General features: G+C 41.2%; 1 protein-coding gene across 1 annotated transcript in view; it reads left to right on the top strand.

The window, feature by feature from the left end:
• Positions 1-21703, top strand: part of ARMH3 (armadillo like helical domain containing 3) — a 129781-nt gene that overhangs the window by 20292 nt on the left and 87786 nt on the right. The window contains exons 11-20 of the mRNA XM_082486574.1: positions 543-603; positions 1656-1702; positions 2486-2561; positions 5285-5378; positions 10545-10646; positions 14465-14523; positions 15884-15949; positions 17060-17129; positions 18459-18519; positions 21481-21569. Of these exons, the coding sequence (XP_082342700.1) occupies positions 543-603; positions 1656-1702; positions 2486-2561; positions 5285-5378; positions 10545-10646; positions 14465-14523; positions 15884-15949; positions 17060-17129; positions 18459-18519; positions 21481-21569 (725 nt within the window). The remainder of the gene's footprint in view (positions 1-542; positions 604-1655; positions 1703-2485; positions 2562-5284; positions 5379-10544; positions 10647-14464; positions 14524-15883; positions 15950-17059; positions 17130-18458; positions 18520-21480; positions 21570-21703) is intronic.

The following is a 21703-nucleotide window of genomic DNA, read 5'->3' as shown; positions in this document are numbered from 1 at the left end:
TAAATCGGAGATACCCAACCTATTTGTTGACTTTGCTTATTCCAGTTCCAGTCCCTTCACTTACTCCAGGAACGTGGGATCAGGCAGGATTGGGCCATGAACCATAATGGTTGTCATGGTTACTGCTGGCCATAGGGTGATCGACTCTGGTTTAGTCTGTAGCGGATGATGACTGAAATGAAACTGTTCTGTTGTTACTGACTGTGTGTGTTCATGTGGCTCATTACTGTTTTGCTGGTGCAGGACAAAATTTTCTAGAGTCACTTAGTCCCATCCCTTCAGCGTTAGCCCAGCCTCTATAACAGCATGGGCATTGTTCAATCTCACATCTTTCAGCAATCCCACTTCAACTGCACACAACTTACAAATATTTTAATACCCTTTGCATCTCTTTTTGGGAGATCTTGAAAAGGGCTTGTGAATGTTGAAGCCTTCTCCATCCTGTATCCTTATCAGATAAGACTGCTTCCCAGGGATTTAGATAAAATAACCCTAGTTCCATTTTTAACCCTAAAGCTTCATCCTTATTCCTTTTTGTTCAGGCAATACAAAGATAAGGAAGAGGAGCACCAGAGTGGTTTTCTCTCAGCGCTAACTAATATGGTAAGCAAGGAAGCAGTGTTTTTCTATTCTTAAAATAAGTGCCTTTGTGGAAGTTCAGTAGGAGGGTGTTTCCAAAAACTGTGAGTTTGGGATGTGGGTTCTGGAGGAGGAAATGCATTGATCAAATCCAAATCAAATACAACGGAAAGGGCTGTATTCTGAGGAGCGTGTTCTTTCTCGCTGGGAAAGCTCTTTCAAAGGATGACATCTTTATTCTGGCATTGATAATTGAACTTGTTTTCCTTCATCTTATTCATTCTAGTTGACTTTATTTTAAAAATCACAATAACTTGTTGGCCACTTTTAAACAGCTACTTATTTTTAAAAACAAATTGCTGCTCTGCTGATATAGCTTAAACCAGAGAAGCTGAATATTTTTGTGGCAAAGTCTAGTCTGTCACTAGCTTTGGGGTTCTGTTTCTTTACTGTCTTGTTTCTCAAGCCTGAGTGCGCTGTAAGTAAGCTTGGATTCTGCAGTGGGCAGCGTCTGCATATTTGGAGGGGTATCCTCCAAAGGCAGTTATGAATTTCTTGTAAGGAGTATCCACTGTTCCCCTTGTTCAGTTTGGCTTTGCTTTAGTCTGAGATTTAATTGTACTCTGAGACCTAACTGACTGGAATACTGCCTGTAAGTAAGGATAGGTCAGTGCTGACAGCTGTGTGTCAGGAGTGACATGGGTAAAACTGCCACCACTTTGGGGCAAGCAGATAGGAAATGATCTCTGTTGTCCTCTTACAGAATCACAGACTAATACATTCAAGATTATTCAGGGATTCAAGATATGGTCTTTCCCCCCCCCCCCCCCCCCATCTTTTGTGATTTGACAGGTGAAACATTGGTCAGTGACAGTAGTGCAAAATGATATGTGTTTGTCGATGGCCATCCTGTTTCCCTTTTGTATATTACTAGTATTACAAAGAAAGTTACATGTGTGCCTTGGATGAAAACACCTCTTCCAGGGCACTTCTGATTTATTTAAATCGATGTCTTCTCTCTTGTTGTTCAATAACATTCACAAATTCCTCCTATGCAATACTCCTTCTTTCCGTAGGTGGGCAGCATGTTCATAGCAGATGCTGATGAGAAGATCTCAGTCCAGTAAGTACGCAGATGTTAGTTACACAATGAATGGCAATTCACCACACTGGTCAACATGATCCGCTCCCTCATGGAGCTGTTCTAACGTAGCAAAGCAAACTAGAGAGGCAAGTTCTCTTGTAACTGAAATGGTACCAACCCCCTGCAAACAATGGATTCTCAGTTAAGTGGGAAGGGTGCAGCAGAAGGAGCCACAGCTGAATTGCTTGTAATGAAGCGTGGGGAAAATGCCCAAACCCCCAAACAACAACAACAAAAAATCCCCCAAAACCAAAACCCCCCCCAAACAAACAAAAAAAAACCCCAACCACAAAAGAACCGTGCCCCCCCCCCCGCCTGTGGTTTTCATGAGGCATTTTTGACATATAATAGGCATGCTGGAGGTGGCAGATGCGAAGCAATGATTTGTGCACCCTTGTCCCCAACAAAATATTTTCTAAGTCAAGGGGGCAAGTGATAAATATGGGGGTTTGTGGTGTCTGTAGGAACCTCTGTGCTTAAAAGAAAGGACTTTAAGGGGAAAACACTGTTTGAGCAATGAGGGAGACCTTTAGCAGGAAGGGAACAAAGACTGTAGTAGAGTTCTAAAAATAGCTATTTTATGGATTGCTAAGTACTACTAGTAATCGGAAGAACAACTGGATTGCAGAGGCAGAGTTTTATATAGTTGAAAAAAAAGTTCTTCTTTCAGATGGGCCATGTTTCTGAAAAACTTTGCTCTTGGGATTCTCATCTGGTGTTAGTCCTTAGCTAACTGTCCTTTTGTCTGTATCCTTTCCACAGAACAAATGAAGCAATCCTTCTGGCCCTCTATGAAGCTGTTCATTTAAACCGGAATTTCATCACAGTTCTGGCACAAGTGAGTTTCAGTGCGTTGTTTGCCCATTTCTTCTCAGTGGACGTCTTCGAACTTAGGGAGTCAGAAATGGAATTGGCGAAAAGATAAGTTTTCTTTTTTTCCCCCTGCGTACTTGTCATAGGTGTAGATGAGCGTGAAGGATCAGAAGCAGGCCAGGGCCTGGCATTATTACACTTTTTGGAAATGCTTCCTGCCTTGTGAGAAAATGAGTAAAGTTTTGAGGGCACAGCTCATGTTGGAATGAGCCATTTTTCCCACTTAATGGGAAATGCTGCATGGAGTGCCTTCTGGGCCTTATTGATACTGCCTTTAGGAGGAGAATGGAGTGAGTGGCTGGTAAGGATAAGATTGCTGCAGCTATCAGAGCAATTCACGCTCTTGTTAAGTTAGGTTTGAGGGAAAGAGGCTGATTCGGCTCTAAAATTGGATGAATTGTCCTGTCTGGGTGCGCACAGACTGTGTGTTGTTGTCTGTTTGGGTATCCTTCACTTAGGGACTAATGGACATGTGACAACTCTTGTTTCAAATATTATTTTGTGTTCAAACTTCCTTGGAGATCCCAACTCCGTTTGCTTGGGAGACTGTTGCTGGAGCGTAGCACTCCTCCTTGTGCTGTTTATGGTAAAGAAACAGCTATGGCAGCCTTCTGAGAAGCAGTGGGCTGCTCCATACCTCTGATCACAAACCTTTGGATGCTTTTCTAAACACTGTGTGAGTTTGCAAAGGTGATTATGGCTGGGAGACGGATAATGAGTCTGTCCAATCCAGCAATTGTGCTGTGGCTGTCTGGAAGGATAGCCTGATGTCTTTAGGAAAACCTTCTGGTTTGGGCTTTTAGTTTTGGTTTGTAAGTACTGCTATTAATCTGTGAGAAAAATGACATCAACAAAACACTTAACACCTTTCCCCAGTTATTTCAGGTCCTCAGAGTGCAGCCATACATCAGAGGCTAGACACTTGGCATGACCGAGGAGACCTTTGGGAACTCCTGACAATACTGGTGATGGAAGAGGTCTGATAAGCAGATCTACTGCCTCTGATAAACCTTCTGTTCCATGGGTGATTAATTTGCTGATGTTCCTTGCCTCTCTTTTCCCAGGTTATTCATTCCTACCACTTGTGAGAGATTTCTGCTCTTTCAGTTCTGTGTAATAGCAACTCAGGCCTTTCTGTGGTCAAGATATCCCTGAGGGAAGAGAGGCCTTTGGCAGGGAAAAGAGCATCTAGAGTAAAAGCTCTTAAATTAAAAATAAAAGGATAAAGTAGTTGTTTGTGAAAGTGATAGCTGATGCAGCCACTGATTATTGGGTTTAATTGAAGCGGGGGCCTGACGTTCTTGGGTGGATTGTCTGTAATCCTTCATTTAAGAATGGGCGAGGTAGGTCATGCTGTCCTTAGGAAAAAAAAAAAAAACAAACAAAAAAACCCCACAACAACTAAAAACAAGCAACCAAACAACCTCATAAAAGCTGATGAATGCTCTTGTCTAAGTTGGTGTCCATTGCTAAGGACTGCATGAATGGCTACCTGCTGCTGTGTGGATACATAGAAAGAGCAGGGATACAGTTGTGTTGATGCCTGAAGTGTTAAGGTCTTGGTATACTTACCAGCTTGTTGGTCCTCAGTTTTTGCTGCTTTTGCTGCTAGGTGGCACTATTATCTCTCAACTGAGGGTTGGTGTTTTGGGGAAAAGAAAGGTAAACACCACAACAACATCTTTGGAAGCAAACCTGTTTCATCTAAGATTTTCAATTGAAAGCTGTATTTTAAAGTTTAAATCAGTACCTGTAATGATTTAAAATTGGTTTTGAATTGTAGTATGTGTGTCTGTGCTTCCCATAAAATACACGTGTTCATAGTTGCTCATAAAATGAGATATTCAAAGACAAGGTGGAAGACAGCAACTTGTGAAAAATCCTACATCAAATCAGCAGTTCTTGTATCCCTTTCTTTTATTTTGAAGTTGTGATGATATATTAAGGTGGATAATACTTTTATGTAAAACTTGCCCTGTGAAATGGACACTTTGCTTGGCAGCCGGACTTAAAATAGCATGGCAGACTGCCTACAGTCTCACCAGTGTGCATAGATCTGGAAGCTTACAAAGAGTAAAGTCAAAGCAGTAATTAGGCAGGCAACTATTAGCAAAGATGAAATGGGGAGAGTAACCGACTGATGGAAGCTGAGAGGATCGATAATGATAGTGTTATTTATGTTATGCATTCTTTTCCTGCAGTGCCTGGGCCTTATAGTGAGACAGGAAAGTAATAAATTGCCATCATCTTTGAATATGAGCGTGTGTAGGGTTGGAGTGAGGAGAATTTGCTTTTAGAAAGAGATATAAAAGGATCTTGGAGGAAAACTTCAATGCACACCCTTGGGCTGTTTTGGGGGGAGTCGGAAGCTATGAACAGTGGAGGCTTCTGCATACCTTTTCCCGTTCTACACTGGGGAAGGGCATGTTATCTGTCTGCTGGGGACAGCCGCCGTGTTCTGATGTGTTTTTGTTTTGTGGAGTAAAGAAATTGATGTACAGTATAATTGTTAGATGTCCAAGGTCAAGAAGCATAGCCTTGCTTTTTGAAGAAGTTGAAGTTTCTTGAGATTTCATTAGTCATGTCGATTGTGCAAGAGCGTGGAACAGTACAAGCAGCGATCTGGATAAGTAGTGCCTAGGGAAGCTATTGACCTGTGTATGTCTGGGCATTTGTGTTTTCCATTAGAGCCATCCTGAAATGGGGCTGATGACAACGCCAACAAGCCCAATTCCAACGACACCTGTCACTCCACTTGGAACCACCCCGCCTTCTTCAGATGGTAAGAAATGTAATGATCTCCTGGGGAAAAACAATTAAAAACTGTAAAATAACTAGCAAAGCATTTTCTCAAGATGGCAACTAATGAGGTCTGTCTGGAGCAGATGTAACCTGGTGGTCTCTTACAGGAGCGACTTGCCTTACTGAACACGAGCAAGATTCCTTGACTCAAATTTATTTCTGTTTTGCCTTGTGTATTGCTCAACGAAATTATGCTGATATTCCTTCTGAAAACAGTACTGTCCCAGTATCTGCGTGAAGATACACCTAGCCCATTAGTTATTCTATGTAGGCTTTTACTTATGAATATTTCTAGTGTCAGGTTCTTTGCCTGGGATTATTTGTCATTGAAACAGATTTACAGAGAATCTCAGTGGATTCCTGCTTGCCATTAATGCACTTGTCCCCAGCTTTGAATTAATTGGGATTTGAATCCAGCCTGGGTGCGGAGGTATTCCACCCTCTGTTGACTTTTCTCTGATAGGCGTAAATGACTGCTTGCCCTGAGATCTTTCTTCTACACAAGAAGTTACAACTCCACATAAATACACTTTGAAAGAATCTAAAATAAAACCCTTTTAATTTAAGGTATAGATAGATATTGCCTAGTTTAAGAGAAGAAATTAAATGGCTGTTGTCACGTACTTTAATGGCATTCTCTAGATCTGAAGAAAGCGTTTAATGAAGGAACAGAGTCAGTTTGAATAGAGCACAGTTTGAAAATATTTCTGGGGAAAAGCAGCTTGGGTTACTCAGTTATATCAGCTATTCAGGTCATTTGATATCCTAGTTAAGGTTGATCCTCCTTGTGGATGAATTCTATCTGGTTACCATGGATATCAAAAGCTTCAGTTAAAAAGCCCCCTATGTCTCGAGTCTCCCTGCGCGTATAACATAAAATGTAGAGGGACGGGCATTTTGTGGGCTTCTGTTCAGCGTGTTCGTTGCAAATGTATCCACCCACACACCATATTATACAACTGACAGAATTTATGCTTACCTACATCTAAGCTTGCTTGCACTCTTTTTTTTTTTTAATTTACCAAAATACAAAAGCAAAACAAAACTTCCATCCTGCTTTCCGCAGAGGCAGTGATCTTGTGAAGCTTGAGGCTTCTTGCCACTTGTAAGGTTACTAAGTTTAAGGAGAGGAACTGATCTTAATGTGCAGCAATTACATTGGGAAGCATTCTTTATTTCTATGTGCTGTCACCTTGCTGATCCCTACTCTTGGTAATAATTTTATTTTTTGAGGACCTTGGCTTGGTTTAGTTCAGTGCTTCAGTATTGCTGTTATTTTAAAGGTATGTCAGAATTTTCTAAGGTTTTGCAACTCAGCTGTAAAATTTGCCTATGGCTGAAAGTTAGCAAGCGGCTTTCTGGCTTTGGAATGAAAATATTGCTTTCTTTTTCCTGCATTTAAAAAAATTGTGTAGTTGAGCTATTTTCAAATTACAGCAACATGTAGAAATCCATCTGTGGGTTTCAGGTGTTTTTTTTATGCTGACTGGGATTAAAAATGGGTTCATATTCTGGTTGAAATGTCTCTGGTTGTTAGCCTATAGTGTGAATTAAGACCTTTTAAAGTTTCAAACTGTGTGTTAAAAAAATCAAGGTCTGTAGCATGAACCAGGATAAGCAATGATGTGTTCTTCAGAGTGATTTCTTCCTTTTTTTTTTTTTTTTTTTTAAATTAGACTTTTGCTAGGAACTGTTGATCCATAATATGTAAATCAAGTGTGCCTGTCACCATAGTTATCTAAATGTCAGTTTGCTTACTGTTGTTAAATATTCATTCACTGCGTTCATTGTAACAGCTCCAGAAGGACCCACTGGGGATATAAATACATTTTTCAGACTTTTAGCTAAATCTTTGAGCTATTCATAATATTGGGGGTGAAAAAGCTCCCAGTCTCATTGCATAGACTTTGCCAACAGACTGGGCATGTTAGCAATGTGTCAGAGCTTCAAGATTGAATGGACGTAGAACAGCTCATGCTTGGGGATGCACAGCCTTTAGAAGCTAAAAGCCCCATTATCATTTCATTGATGTGATTCGAACAATGAGATTACATTGATCTATTTGGCCTGTTGTTTCCAAGGGCTACAATTTTGTATTCAAGGTGATTGTATAATCCTGAGCTCCCTGAGAACCTCTGCTGTGCTCTGGGCCTCTCAGTGCTTAGTTTAAAGAATCTTGCATTTTACTTTTGGTTCATCTCCTTCATCCTTCTGTGCCTGTGCTTGCCCCAGTTCCAGGGGTAAATAAGCCTTACTTGCCTCATTACAGGGTTATGAGATACAAGATTTGAACTGTGAAAGGCATTGTTTGTAAAAGCAGACTTTTCTCTGAACCAAAATACAGTTGCGTACAGGATCAAAACACTTCTCCTAAGAGCCCCAAACCTAGCCATCCAAAAATCAGGTGTGAACAATTCCTCACTTCTTACAAAGTCCAATCTCATCATAGAATCATAGAATTGTCTAGGTTGGAAGAGACCCTTGGGATCATCGAGTCCAACCATCTACCCTACTCTACAAAGTTCTCCCCTACACCATATCCCCCAACACCACATCCAAACGTCTCTTAAACACATCCAGGGATGGTGACTCAACCACCTCCCTGGGCAGTCTATACCAATGCCCGACCACTCTTTCTGTGAAAAATTCTTTCCTAATGTTCAGTCTAAATCTACCCTGTTGGAGCTTGAAGCCATTCCCTCTTGTTCTGTCATTAATTACCTGTGAGAAGAGACTAGCACCAACCTCTCTACAGTGTCCTTTCAAATAGTTGTAGAGAGTGATGAAGTCTCCTCTCAGTCTCCTCCTCATCATAAGTACCTTTTTCTTTTCTAAAGAGTGAGAAAAGCCTTGAGCGTTCCTGAGGATGGGTAGAAAAGAGATAAAATAGTTCTTAAGATGTGTGTCCTAGTGGTCTGCTGATCTGTTTCCAGTTCAAAGGTAGCCCTATCTTAGGCTATCTTTATAGCTTGAGAAGAGAGGAGCCTTCTGGCAATCATAATTCAAGCCACCTATCACCTTCTGCATATGAAAACCTGTGAGTTTGAGCTCTTAGGCAGCCAGAACAGCACTGTTATTGGTATGTCAGGACAGGCACGTAGAGCTGGAAAAGATCCCCTTGACTCCTTGCATCTAGTGCCTTGTGCTTGCAGGCACATCATCATAGAATCCCTTTAATTTATCAAACTCTGTCTTAATTTTTTTCACGATAATTCCTGTTGGGAGGCAGTTTCAGCATCTTGTTCCTTGGTTAGAAATCTTCAACTTTCCAACCTGCATTTCTTGTCAGTTTATACCCATTTATCATTATGTTAACCTTACTGTGGAACACAGATAGCTCTCTTTCATATGTAGGGTTACTTGCTTGTGTATTTTGCTGTCTCATGAGAATGACACTCCGTTCCTCTGATCAACCTTCTAGGATTTCTGTAAACTTGTTGAAGTATGAGTTCATCCTCTTTAAATGTGAAATAGAGATAATTATGCAGTGTTTGAGACAAGGTCTCACCAGCACCTTGTGCAGGGCATTACTGTGTTCCTATCTCTGCTGGAAGTGCATTTCTGGATATGTTGTAGGACCATACTCTTCAATGCTTTGTGGTGCTCATCATCTTGTGATCTGATAGTGTACCATGGTATCACAGTTTCACTTGCAGCTGATGAGCTCTCAGCTTGCCATGGAAATAAATCACTGAATTCCTGACCTTATGGCTTGCGTTGTTGAATTTCATCTTGTATTTATTGTCTGGCCCTTGTTTTTATCCCATCTTTGTGCACAGTCTGATATTCCTCTGTGTTTACGTATTCCAACTTTCTGCCATTAGCTGATTCATTAGCAAGCAACTGTTTCTTGCACCCAGGTCACTTACAAAAAAGGAGAGTATTCGCTAAACTGACACCTAAGGAATTCCGGTAGTAACTTCTTCCCAGACTAATAATTTCTCCAGTTGCCAGATCTTTGATATACTTTGAATTTCTGTATTGGTTCCCACCTATTTGCTTCACTCTTAATTTTTCATACAGAACTGTATTAAATGCTTTACAGAAGTCCTCCTAGACTAGCTCCATCAGTTTTGTTTTGTTTTGCCTGAGCTCATGTATCTTAAACGATATCAGACTTATCTGGCAGGATATGCAGGTAAATGCATGCTGAGTTTTTGCCCGCTTATCTTTCCTCCCCTTCAATATTTCTCGTAAAGCCTTTCTGAGTGGGAAGGCTGAGAATGGCCCTTGCGGACAGCTCAGGCTCAGCCATCAGTAAAGAAGTGGCTCAGTCACATGATAGAGGTTTGACAGCTCATAAACTCGGTGCTTCAGAAGGTACATGGGGAGTGAGCAGGAGGCACATTATGCAATTAGCTGGGTAATTGAGATAGCTTCTTGTAAAGTCTAAGGCAGATGATGACCACTGTTAAGGTGTCAAAAGTACAGCTGGTGGTAAGGAGTGTATCCTAGAGAAATGCAAGTGAACTGCTGTTTTGCTGCAGGTATGGAAAGCACATTTCTGCTCCCTGCTGTGTTGTGATTTCTCTAGCACAAGCTATGATTGCTTCTGCTTCTTGATTTTTATAAAGCTGCTCTTTCTACCTTTCTTTTCTACCATTGTGGTCATGCAATAATTGTTACATTACTGTCTTGTGTGTTGCTTCTGCAAGAGAGGCTGTTGTTGGGAGGGAAGAACGGAATTGATGAAGACCTTTTGGAACTGAAATTCCAAAATTACTGAAACTGAGAAGGGTCTTTGCTGGGCATGTTTCTTTCCAAACAGAGAATGATGTGAATGTTAGCTGTGTTAGTTGCAAGAACTAATTGGATATTGGCGAGAATGTCTTGAACTCCCTAGGTTGGGAATGTTGATGAGTGCTAAAACAGCAGGCTGATATCCCTTGGGGCTGGGGGGGGGGGGAGCGACAGGACAGAGAAGGGTATCACCTTGCTCTGGGCACTTAGAGGAAGAGAAATGGTCTCTGGGGGAGTGGTACCAGTCTTCAAAACAAAATCTTTGCTGGGTGGTCATGAAGGAGGAGGAGGAGGTCAGGTGACCCTGCAAATGAGCTGATCCTATCCCAGATCTGTGACTTGGTTCTCTGTATAGTTCTCTCTTGTATTTGCAGAGGGTGAACATGTCTTATCTGCTTTGTTGCAGTTATAAGCTCTGCAGAGCTGCCTTTGGATGCTGATGTGCAAACTAGCAACCTGCTGATAACCTTCTTGAAGTACAGCTCGATTGTGATGCAGGACACAAAAGGTAAATAAATTCTGTTGATGCAGCTGTGGATGCAGCAAGCAGTGTTTTTTGAAGTCAGGAGGGCATCAGAATGTGTCTAGGGACTCCAGAAATAGCAGTTAACTGGAGTCCCTTTAGAGGGCTGAAGATTCCACCTTTTGAGAAAATGAAATGATTTCTTATTGCGAGATAAGAGTTACGAGACTAGGAGAGACCTAATGCTGGCAGGAGAGAAGTCAAATTTGGAAAGAATGTAATAATAATAATAGTACCTAATAACTAAGCATGTCCCTATGTGTGAGCATATCTGATTCCCAACTGTCTGTCAGAGAGGGGAAGTCATGAATCAGAGAACTGTATTTTTAAGAACATTTAGAAGCTGACACAGGAGGCAAAGCTCAGCATTAGGAAGAAATATTTCCTTTGTCCTTTGGTACTTGCTGGTTAAACAGGCAGCTCTTTAATTATAAAGAGGACAGCAGTAACTTACACTGTAGTGGCAGTAATTTGCTTGAGAAGATATATTTCCATATTGTGCTTTTTGTTTCTCCTGATAGTTTTGTGGGGGTTAATTTAAGTTTGCTGGAGCTGAAATATTGCTTCATCTCCTGCTCAAGGTACCCAAGGGTGCTGTTTTGCCCAAGTGGTTGTACGGGCAGGACTATAGTGTGAACATAACAAGTGATCTTTGTATCGTATTTCAGCCTATTTTTGCTGTTAAGTTAGATGTAACAACTGAACAGAAATAGGAAGATAGCTGCAGAGCTATGATACATCGATTATTGAACTTCATGAATGCTTGGCACTGAATAAGACAGCAGGCAGGAGAGTTTCCTTGTACCTACTAGCTCACAGTGAAATTTTACCTGGCTGTCTTGTTCTTGTTCAGTATGCGAGCTAGTGGAGGAAAAAGTGTATAATTGAGATTAGGACCAAAAGGGACTTCGTGAAAATATCTAGTGCAACCCTCAAAACCAAGGCAGAATCGGGTTTAGCTGTATCTTTTCTCAGAGATGTTACTGACAAGTTGAATGAAGGCGCTGTGATAGTGGAGCATCATTTTTAGACTATTCATTCCAGTGTTTAACTACCCTTACTGTGAGAAAGCTTCATGTGCTTCCTAAATTCTTTGCTGTAGTTTAAATTAATTACTAGTTATCTTCTCCAAGAGAGATACTGAGAATGGATTATTTCTTTCTTCTTTGTGTCTGCCCTTATGTATTTGAAGTCTGCTTTCATGTTTCATCTTGCTTTTGTCTTTAAGCTAAACCACATCAATCTTTGCTCAATCATTTCTTATAAATTGCACACGAGGAGGGCTTACCAGCTCTCTAACCATTCTCATTTGGTTTTCTCAGGGTCTCCCTTGCTGATCCAAGTCTCTGATAGAAAAATTTTATGTTTTTCAATGTAACTTCTGCACTTATTAGTCACTGTAATATGAAAAGTCTGCATAGGGCCTCAGGAACTGCCAAACTGGATTAGTTTCAGATGGAGTGAAATATGATAGAGGGGATTCCTTACTAAACAAACCAGTGAGAGATGGGTTTATCCTGGCATGAGACAGGAGTTGATGTTTCTTTCTTTACTTTGGTTCTAGCTTGTATAACATTTGAAATTTGTGTGGTTGATAGACTTAATCTCCTTGCTGCCATGGTAGTATGTGGCAATGAGCTCCACTGACTGATTGTTTTAAAAAAAAAAAAAAAAAAGGTGCACCTTGCAGACCAGTGCTTATTAATTCTAGCGGGTATATTCCTGTCCTTATATTCTGATGATAGATGGGACCCTGCCTAACTTTTTTTCTTCTTGTGTAAGACCAAGCATGTGACACCAATATAACAACAAGACAAGAAGTAGTGAGTAACTCTAATTTACTTCATGTGTCTTGAGACAGGTGGGAACACTTAAGAGGGCAGTCTGGTTCGTTCCACACCCAGGATTAGACAGTTGGTTTGGTCCTGTCCCAGAGAGCATAATTTAATAGATTGCATTTGCTAGATCCTCCTCTTGTTTTCTCTCTTGTGTCAGTCAGAGGCAGCTAACTTGGGAGAAACAAAACCTCTGCACTGTTTTTTCCCATCTGTAAAAAAGGGTTCATACCGATACACCTCCCCATAGGAAATAGTCTGCTTTGTTCCTTTAATGAAGGATGCTGTGAAAGCACAGTGTCAGTGCAACTAACTGCCTGCGTAGCTGCCCCATCACTGTTGAAAATGGCATGTTCGCAACACATTGACTGAAAGCAGAGTATTTGGTGTGAAACAAGAGCCTTTACAGCACACTCCCCAGAGAGGGAAGTGGTAGCAGCACCTACAGAAATATGCAGGGAGGCCTTACAATAGGAAAATAACAAGGCTCCGGCGTATCAGAGTTCGTTGAGGGCATTTCTCCTGCTTTACTTGAGTAGCAAACGTTTTACTTAAACATTTTAGCTGAGGTAAGGAGACATAGGAGAGACTCTTAACTCTCCATTCCAGAATTCCTCTTCATCTTACTTAGTGCAGCAAGATGAAATTCACACACTTCAGGGCACATCTTGTTAGTAAATATCTGTCCCTCAGCAGCACAGAAAAGAAAACAAGAGGCATCAAACTAGACAGAACTGCTAGCTAAGCCCATTCTATCTGGTTTTTATAGATTACAACATACAGACTAACTAGCAAAGTGTTTGTAAAAGTGACCTGTGAAGATGCAAGGAGTTTGGCTGATGCTGTCTTATTTATATGAAAGTGGTCTGACTGTTCCAGATTTCCCTCTCCGCCAAGTTTGACTCTAAGGCAGGTGCCTGGGATGGCACATTTAGTAGCCTTATGCATTAGAGAAGCTGTTGGAGGTCTCAGGAATGTGCAGTTTAAGCTTCCTCAGAATTTAGTTAGACATATATCATTGTGGTCGTTTGTTCTGGTGGTGTGTGGTGCGAGTGGCTTGTTTTTTAGAAAAAAAAAAAAAAATTAGATGAGCTTGATTGGACAATGTCTTGAACACCTGATCTTAGCTGGCCCTGCTTTGAGAAAGGATTGGACCAGAGGTTTCTTCCATCCTAAATTACTCTATGACTGTATGTATCTTGAGTTTTTTTTTTCCTATTTCAAGGTTAAAATTCAGAGAGAAGAGGTTTAAATAAGCCAAATAAAAAAATTATGTTCTTCTGCCTTAGTCCCTCTATATTTGTGAGTCTTTCAGCCCTCCAATTGTCATTCAGGGCAAAATCTGCTTGAAGTTGTAAGTTGAATAACAAGTTGCGGAACACAGTCAGGGTGGAAGTCCTTTGGCTTAAAATGCTAAGTCTTTGCAGACTTCCTTCTTTCGTGGTTTTGGACAGAGCAAAATAGGTCATGTCTCTCAGTATTGGGGTTAAAACTTAGGACTTTGAGCATAAAGTTGGGAGTCATTCTGCTGTGTTGTGCTGTCCTTCTACGAAAGCTTTGCTGCTTGTTTCATCATCTACAGCAAAGGTGATCTTTTTCTTTCCATCTTGTCTAAGAGAGGGAAAAGTGTGTCTCTGCTGTAACAGAAAGACAGGGACTAACCCCAGGCTTTACAATATCTGTGGAAGTAAAACTGAATGAGACAGAAGCCCCCCTGATAGTTACAGTGCTGTGGGAGTTTCAAATCAGAAACCTTGCTGCTAGTGCAGACTGGTGACAAATTGGTGGAATTTAGTGGTCAGACTGGAGGGTGAGTGCTTCATTAGAGTAGTTAGACTGTTAGCTGTCATGGAAGAAGTAGGAGCATGAAGAGTCTCCAAGGCTGGGCTTCTTGCTTGCTGCGACAGCTCTTCAGCATCGCTAGGCTTGTGTGGCTCATGGAGGACTCGTTTTTTTTCTTCTTTGCAGATGAGCACCGGCTACACAGTGGCAAGCTGTGCCTGATTATCCTGACGTGCATAGCAGAGGTAGGTTTCTTGTGTGACACTGTTCAGCAGATGGTGTTTTACAGGGCTCTATCTGCATGCACATCCCCTGCCTCCTGTCGAGCAGGAGCTGAAGATCCACAGTGGTACTGAGTAGTGAGGAACTCAGACACTTAATGTTTTGCTAATAAACCTGATGCAGTACTGTTAAAATTCACTTGAAACTTGAACATTGGATCATCTTATTTGGGTTAGCCATCTCCCAGGGATGAAGAGAGAAAAGAGTGGACCTAAGCCTTTTCTCTCTTAGCTGTTGAGCGACCTTGTGGTGTGGCTTTTAGCTGAGTAATGTGCTAATGGCTTTCAGCTCTGTGCTGCTCATAGTAAACATGGGCAAGGACATATCCCTTCTGCCTGAGGAGCTGAGTCTGAAAGCAAGCTGCGTGGTTGTAGGACCCTACAAGCAAGACAAGCAGCAAATCTGGTAATAGGGTGAGAAAGCAGTGTCACAGAGCTGTGTCAGCAGTCCTGGCTGAATGTGGTCCTGTCTCATGGGAAGTACGTACTAATGGCTTGACTGATGTCCTGAATGGTGATTGAGTTTGCGTGGCATTTGCATTTTGCTTGCTTGCAAGTAAATACCTTTCATTCTTAACAAAGAATAAAAAGCAGCAATGTTGATAGCCAGTGTAAGGAATCTGAAGTAATTTCTTCAGGGTGCAGTCTGAAAGCTAATCATCTGCATTTCGAATATTTATAATTAAATGTCTCTGGCACATGAGTTCTTCAGGTAGATGCATAAATAATACAAGTTAAGAAATTTTGTTTCTACATAGCAAGGGTATGTTTTGGTTCTAGTATTAAAGGAAGGGTATATTTATTACCCAACCTGGCTGTGCATTATCTGGAGGAATTGCTTTGATTTAGAATGACCTTTGCCTGAGGGGTGGGACAGCTGATAAACCTACCTGGTAGTACTGCAGTAACTTCTGGCATGGTGGGTCCATCAAAATGCCAACCTAAACCTTTGCCCACACAGTCACAGGAACTTGCGTGCTGGAGAACCACCTCATGTGTTATACAGCACTTGTTAAACTCTCGACACTGGTATGTGCAGTCCAGAGTTTGGATGAGCAAAGGAGGAGAATGGAAAATAAATTGCTTAACAAAACAAGCAGTAGTACAGACTTTAACTAAATGGAATTAGGATCAGGAGGGGTTTACTTTTGTGTGACTGGAGACATGGGTGGGGGCAAGAGGACGTAGAAGGTGGCTTTCTAACCTTATAGCTATATGTTGGGAGTTTTACACCGAAAGGCATGTGATTTGAGAGACAAGTGGAAGGTGTTGGGCAGTTGGTTGGCTATTCATATCTCCTCCCTTTTCTTGCTCTTTTCCATAGGATCAGTATGCTAACGCTTTTCTCCACGATGACAACATGAATTTTCGAGTAAACCTACACAGGATGGTGAGTCTTTTCCTCCAGATGGTCTGTTTTCTCTTTGGGATGAGAACACAGAGGATTTGAGTCCCTGTGTGTTGAAAACTGTGTCACAGACATTGAACCCAGATTGCTAAGGCATGTGGAAATACTGTGAGAAATGCAGTAGTTGGGGAATGATTTTGAAATCGCTCTCAGAGTGTCTCACTCTTTGAAAGAACAAAGAGATGGCTGCCCTGCCGGTGAATTCAGAGGCCTGTGTAGCTGGGGAGGAGCTGTGTATTATGAGATCTCTGAGGAAATCGGTGGCAGAGAGAATGTTCTGCCTTAATTTTCAGCAAGCAATAGTCCTTGTGATATATTAATAGCCAGTTGGATTTACACTGAGTGCTCTAATTTGGCTTATGCTTCATCCTGGGTGGGGTGACTCTTCAAGGAGGAAAGTATTTTTTCCAGAGCTTTTTCCTATAAGTATCTGTGGAGGAAGAGTCTTTACCTGTTTCATGAAGCTCTGTAGTTGCAAGTAACTTGAATGGTTATCCTAACTTGATACATCCTGCCTTTGTGGTACTGGCAAGTTCCACCTCATCTGACAGCGAAGCATCGCTTGTAAGTGTCACTAGTCCAGGACAGAAACAAACATCTTACTTTATAGTGAGCATACTGCAAGGATGCTAGCCCTTCCCACTTAAAAAAAAACCAAACCCTTGCCATTCAATTAGCCTTTCTGGTTTATTACAATAAGACCAAAGCCATTTAATACTGCACGTGCTGTGAATAATGCAGTTCAGACTTCTGGGTCAGGAGCAAATCAGTATGTTAACTAAAGGGGAGGAATTGCTGTGTAATTTTTTTCGTTTGGCCTTTTTTGTCCATTCCCCCTCACCCCCCATGATATAATGGTGCCCCCCAGTTACACGGCTAGAGAAACAAAAACCCAGTGGTCAGCACGCTGAAAAGCAGGCACAATTTTGCTCCAGCCGTGGCCTTTAGTATTGACATAGGTGAGACTGCAGTTGGAGGAAAAAGACAAAGGGAAGCCTGTGCTGCTGGTACTATTTGCATGAAAAATACAGTATTACACAGAATGTCACTTCAGGCTTCGACTGATTTCTTTTCATCTTTGTGTGTTTGAAGCCAATGAGACATAGGAAGAAAGCAGCAGACAAGAACCTGCCCTGTCGCCCGCTGGTGTGTGCGGTGCTTGGTAAGTATTGTTAGACTGTGTGTGTGCTTGTGGTTCCTGAAGCATCTTTTGGAGAAGCCTGTTGGCTCCCTTTACCTGAATAAGTAACAATAGGGAGGGCAGTTGATAAATAAATTCAGAGTTTTAGGTGAGTGTAGCGACCATTGGTCACAAGTACTTTCTAGATGTTATGAGGGCAAACCTGCAGAAAGGACAGGTGTTTCATGGGGGAAGTTGTTTTCAGGGCATTTAGCCTTTTCAGAGAAAAAAAACCAAAACAATAGGAGTGTCAGTAGCTAGGGTTGATTTTGCATGTGGATATGGAGGCTCAGTTGAAAGCTTTTCACGCAGTGTATGATTAGATTCTGACACTCATTGCTGTGGAGGCCAAAAGCATAAATGGGTGCAGAAATGGACAGAGCCCAGATCCCTTAATGACTCTGAAGCCTGACGATATGGAAGCAGTCTCAGACTCCAGCATTTTCAAACAGGTGATTGTTGAAGCCAAGACACCACAGCTGCGTGAAGAATCTTTCTAGACTTACCAGTTTTCATGCACTCTTTCCCTAGGCTGTTTTCAGCCACTGTTGAGTCATATTACTGGGCTATTAGTGCCCTCGGAGGTAACATCTCACAATTGTTACCACTGGCATGGGTTAAGCATTTTATGCTGAAATTGTGTTTGGCAGAGAACACTCACGTGTTCAGCTAGTGTTTATTAGCTGAACCATAGTAACTTACCTCTGTCAATTGTATTTCTGTACTTTTTGCCTCTTATCCTCTCACTGGGAGCCCTTAAATGTTAGAGACGTTCTCCCTTCCCCCTTGCCCCTGCATGAGCCTTAAGCAGAAGCTTAGTCTGTGTTGACATCAGACTTGGTTTACTTGCTTCAGAATTTATTTTAGGGAAAATCAGGCATACTCTACGATGTCTTCTCTCTAAACATCTAGGTTGTGTTGTTCCTGCTAAGAATGATTTTCTAAGATATGCTTCTCAATGGAATTTTCCATTAGTGACAATGCCTGAAATATGAGAGCAATTCTAAGCATCAGAATTCATGTTGTATTCTTTATTTGACTAATAGCGGGGGAAAGCATCTGGGAAAGCAGTGCCTCAAAGCAAATTACGTGCCCTCAGTTTCTGGTATTTTTTTTTTAAATTCCAGAGGGTGTCTAATTCTCTTTAAAATAAACAAACAAAAAAACCCCCGAGGAAAACTTCTCTCATCTAAGCAGGACTATTGTCTGGTAGAGGTAGGTAGGTGAGGTAGTTTGACTTCCTCATTGTTGTCTACTAGAAGTTAACTGTAGCTAGCTCAATACTTACTTTATCATTTTCTTTTCTGTCAGATTTGATGGTGGAGTTCATTGTAACACACATGATGAAAGAATTTCCTATGGATCTCTATGTGTAAGTGCCTGTGGGGTGACTCATTGTGATTTCGTTTCAAGTTTGAATTCGGGTGGAATTCTAGTCATAGAGCAATCTTCTGTCTGAAATAACACTTCGTGGCTTGTGGGGAGCAGGATGGCTTTTCATGAGTTCTTCCAGCAACTTTTTCTGCTTCTACAATGTTCTGTGTGCCAGAAAATTGAAAGCAAAATGAATTTCCACCTTTCAGACCGATTTCCTAATCTACTTGATCAAATACAATGAGCTTTTCAATCTGAAAGAAGTTTCATAATACAGAGTCATTGCAAGAATCCCTACCTCCAGAAGCTGAATCTTGGTCTAGAAACTGAAAAGGCAGTTTTGAGAAACCAAGGACAACAGACATGAGGCCTGGAAGGCAATGTGGAGAGTGGGAGAGAGGTTTAAGCCTGAAATAGCCTGCTAGGCAGCAAGGGGTAAAACTTAGCAATGGGGAAAAGGAGAGAAGAGGACAAGGCTACTACACGCAGGCACTCCATGTGTCCCAGGAGGCCCCTAGAATGCTTTGTTCTGCTTTAGCCTGGAGGGCAGAAATAGGATTTAGGCAGATCATTGGCTTTACTCTCACTGTTTGTACAGTACTGAATTTCCCCAAGGCTTGAACAGCACTGTATTCTGTAGAAGAGATAAAGATACATAGCCTTTTTCCCTTAATGTAACTTCTCAGCATGTTCTGATTTTGCCCAAATAACCCTGCAAATACAGTGTCTTAGCAAGGGTTGTATAGTTCAATTGTGAGTTTGTGACAAATGTTTTTTTTAATGACAATTAGATAATTAGTTGTAGATGGGTGTAGTGCATTGGAATTTCACTAGAAAGGTGTGAAATGCTTGGGCTCAAAAGTAAGGTCACGTTTAGAAAACCCTTGAGGGTAAAAATAATAAGCAGTAGCAACCATCAGTGGACATCTGTATCCATTCATTTTGGCATGTTTGTGCAGTCCTTTCGCTACACTTCTGTCTGAAACCGTCCCATAGCAGACACAGTTATTGCAGACAAAGTGGGTGTTCTGAATGCACAAATAGTGTCATACTTCTCTGCAGTGCATTTAAAGTGACAATATGAAGCTGCTCAAGGGAGGGCATATTAATATTTAAAGGAGAAATCCAGGTTGCTTTGACCAAGGGTGGTTTTTGTCCATTATGCGTATTATGAATCTTTAGCACAAAGCTAAAAAACAAAGACAGTCCCACCAGGATGGATAACTTCGTAACTAAACCAGTGTGGTTTGGGAGTCTACACGCTAGTAGCTGGTGCTCTGGCTCCTTGGGTAGGGGTACTAGGACTGTTATGCCCTCTTCATCCCTTTTCTTCTGTGCTTTGATTTCACTCAGAAAGCTGTACGCTACTGTATACAACCACAAGGTTTCAATGCTGAGATGTGTCTGCAGAGTATTTTGCGTTAACAGCTATTGTAATTATAAAGAAATGTTTTAGCCATTGCCAGATTATTTCTGGTCAGTGCCTTAAATAGGTTTGTTTTTTTTTTTTTTGTAGAGGCCAATTTTAGTCTTGCACCCAAGCAAATATGTAGGTGAAGAGATACTGGGTGTTGTCTGGTACCAGTAACATCAGAAATAGCAGGTTTCTCCCCAGAGCAATTGCTGTTCCTGAGCTGAAGACAGCTGTCTGTATCCTATCTGGTTTGCTTCCTTTTCTTGTTTGAATTTATGAGAATCTGGTTTGAAATACAGCATTTAATGTGATGCTTAGCTATTTTAAATGGTTTTACCTTTATTCGTCTAAAATTGGTTTCAGTCCTTACCCCATTGTAGAGTTTTGGGGATCATCTAAGGGTCTGAAAGGAATAGTACCTTCTGTACATTATTTCTTAAGGCTTTTTAAAGCTGTGTTTTGAAGTCTTCACCCCATTTTGAATAACTTCCATGCGCTTTTTTTTAAGTTTTATTTCTCTGTGTCTGTCTGTTGTGTAGTGTCTTTCACTAGTGTCTTTTCACAGAGACACTGATATTAATGAGATAATGTGTTTTGAGAAATTAGGATTTGGGGGAAAAGGCAAATTTTCCTTTTTGAAGAAGTCTTCCTTCTGATTTTCCTAAATATCAGTAACCAAAAATAGCTTGGTCTAACACATTCAAATTTGTATATATTTTCTGTTTTGTTCTTAATGATAGCTAGTGCGAGTGAATTTATTCATTATATTGTATATTTAGTTCTGATGTTATTTGTGAAGAACACCTAAGAGTTTGTATGAACACTAGATGCTAGAGAGACCTACAGGATTTGAAGATTTCACAAGTATACTAGCTGTATGTTGGGAGATTTCAGAGCTTGTAGGTGTATTTCTTGATCATTCCAAAGCTCATACTTATTTGTTTAAGGAGACTGGAAAATTTGACAGAAATCTCTCTCTTTTTTTTTATATAATTAAACTGCATGTCATACTTGGTCAAACTAAAAATCCTGCAGTTAATGTTTGAGTCTCATTTCCTTTAGCCTCATCATATGGGCCAAAGAAACTGAAAAGCTCCATTGTGTCCAGATTTTACAAAATCTGAGCACAGTATCTTATACATACAGATCCTGCAAGTTAATGAACTCCTTTTCTAGACCTTATGAAGTCATCGGGTAAGGGCAGCAAAGAAGAGAAAATGTTAATTAAATATAAACAACAAACTTGCATCTGTAGTCAGTCCAATCATGTTGAGCTAAAACTGACATGGAGGCCCCTTTCTCTCCCCGTCTGGTTCTTTCTTGTGGGTGTTACTTCCCCTTAACTACTTCTTAACTTCTTAACTACTACTTACTACTACTCCCCTTAACTTACTTAACGACTTCCCCCAAACCATGAGGCCCATCTTCCTCTGATAGGCTTTGAGTTTGTCTATTTCTTGCTGCTGATTTCAGAGACGTTTCCAGCTCTGACGAAGAATTGCTGGGAAATGCAAAGTAATTAATCCTTTGCCCTCTCTTTTCCAGACGGTGCATTCAGATCGTGCACAAGCTGCTGTGCTACCAGAAGAAGTGCAGAGTGAGGCTTCATTACACCTGGAGGGAGCTCTGGTCAGGTACTTTGTATCGGCAGAGACAGTCAAATACGAAAAACCCAGAGTGGGTGGCTGTTTGGTGGCCGTGACTTGCTTGTTCCATGGCTACAGGGTTAAACAGCAAGCAGTAGTTCTGTTAAAGCATCTTTATTTTG

Source organism: Vanellus vanellus, assembly GCF_965231255.1.
Source record: "Vanellus vanellus genome assembly, chromosome: 7".
In the NCBI taxonomy this organism is placed as follows: Eukaryota; Metazoa; Chordata; class Aves; order Charadriiformes; family Charadriidae; genus Vanellus; species Vanellus vanellus.
The sequence above is the reverse complement of the archived record's forward strand: the minus strand, read 5'-3'. Positions and strand labels throughout refer to the sequence as shown.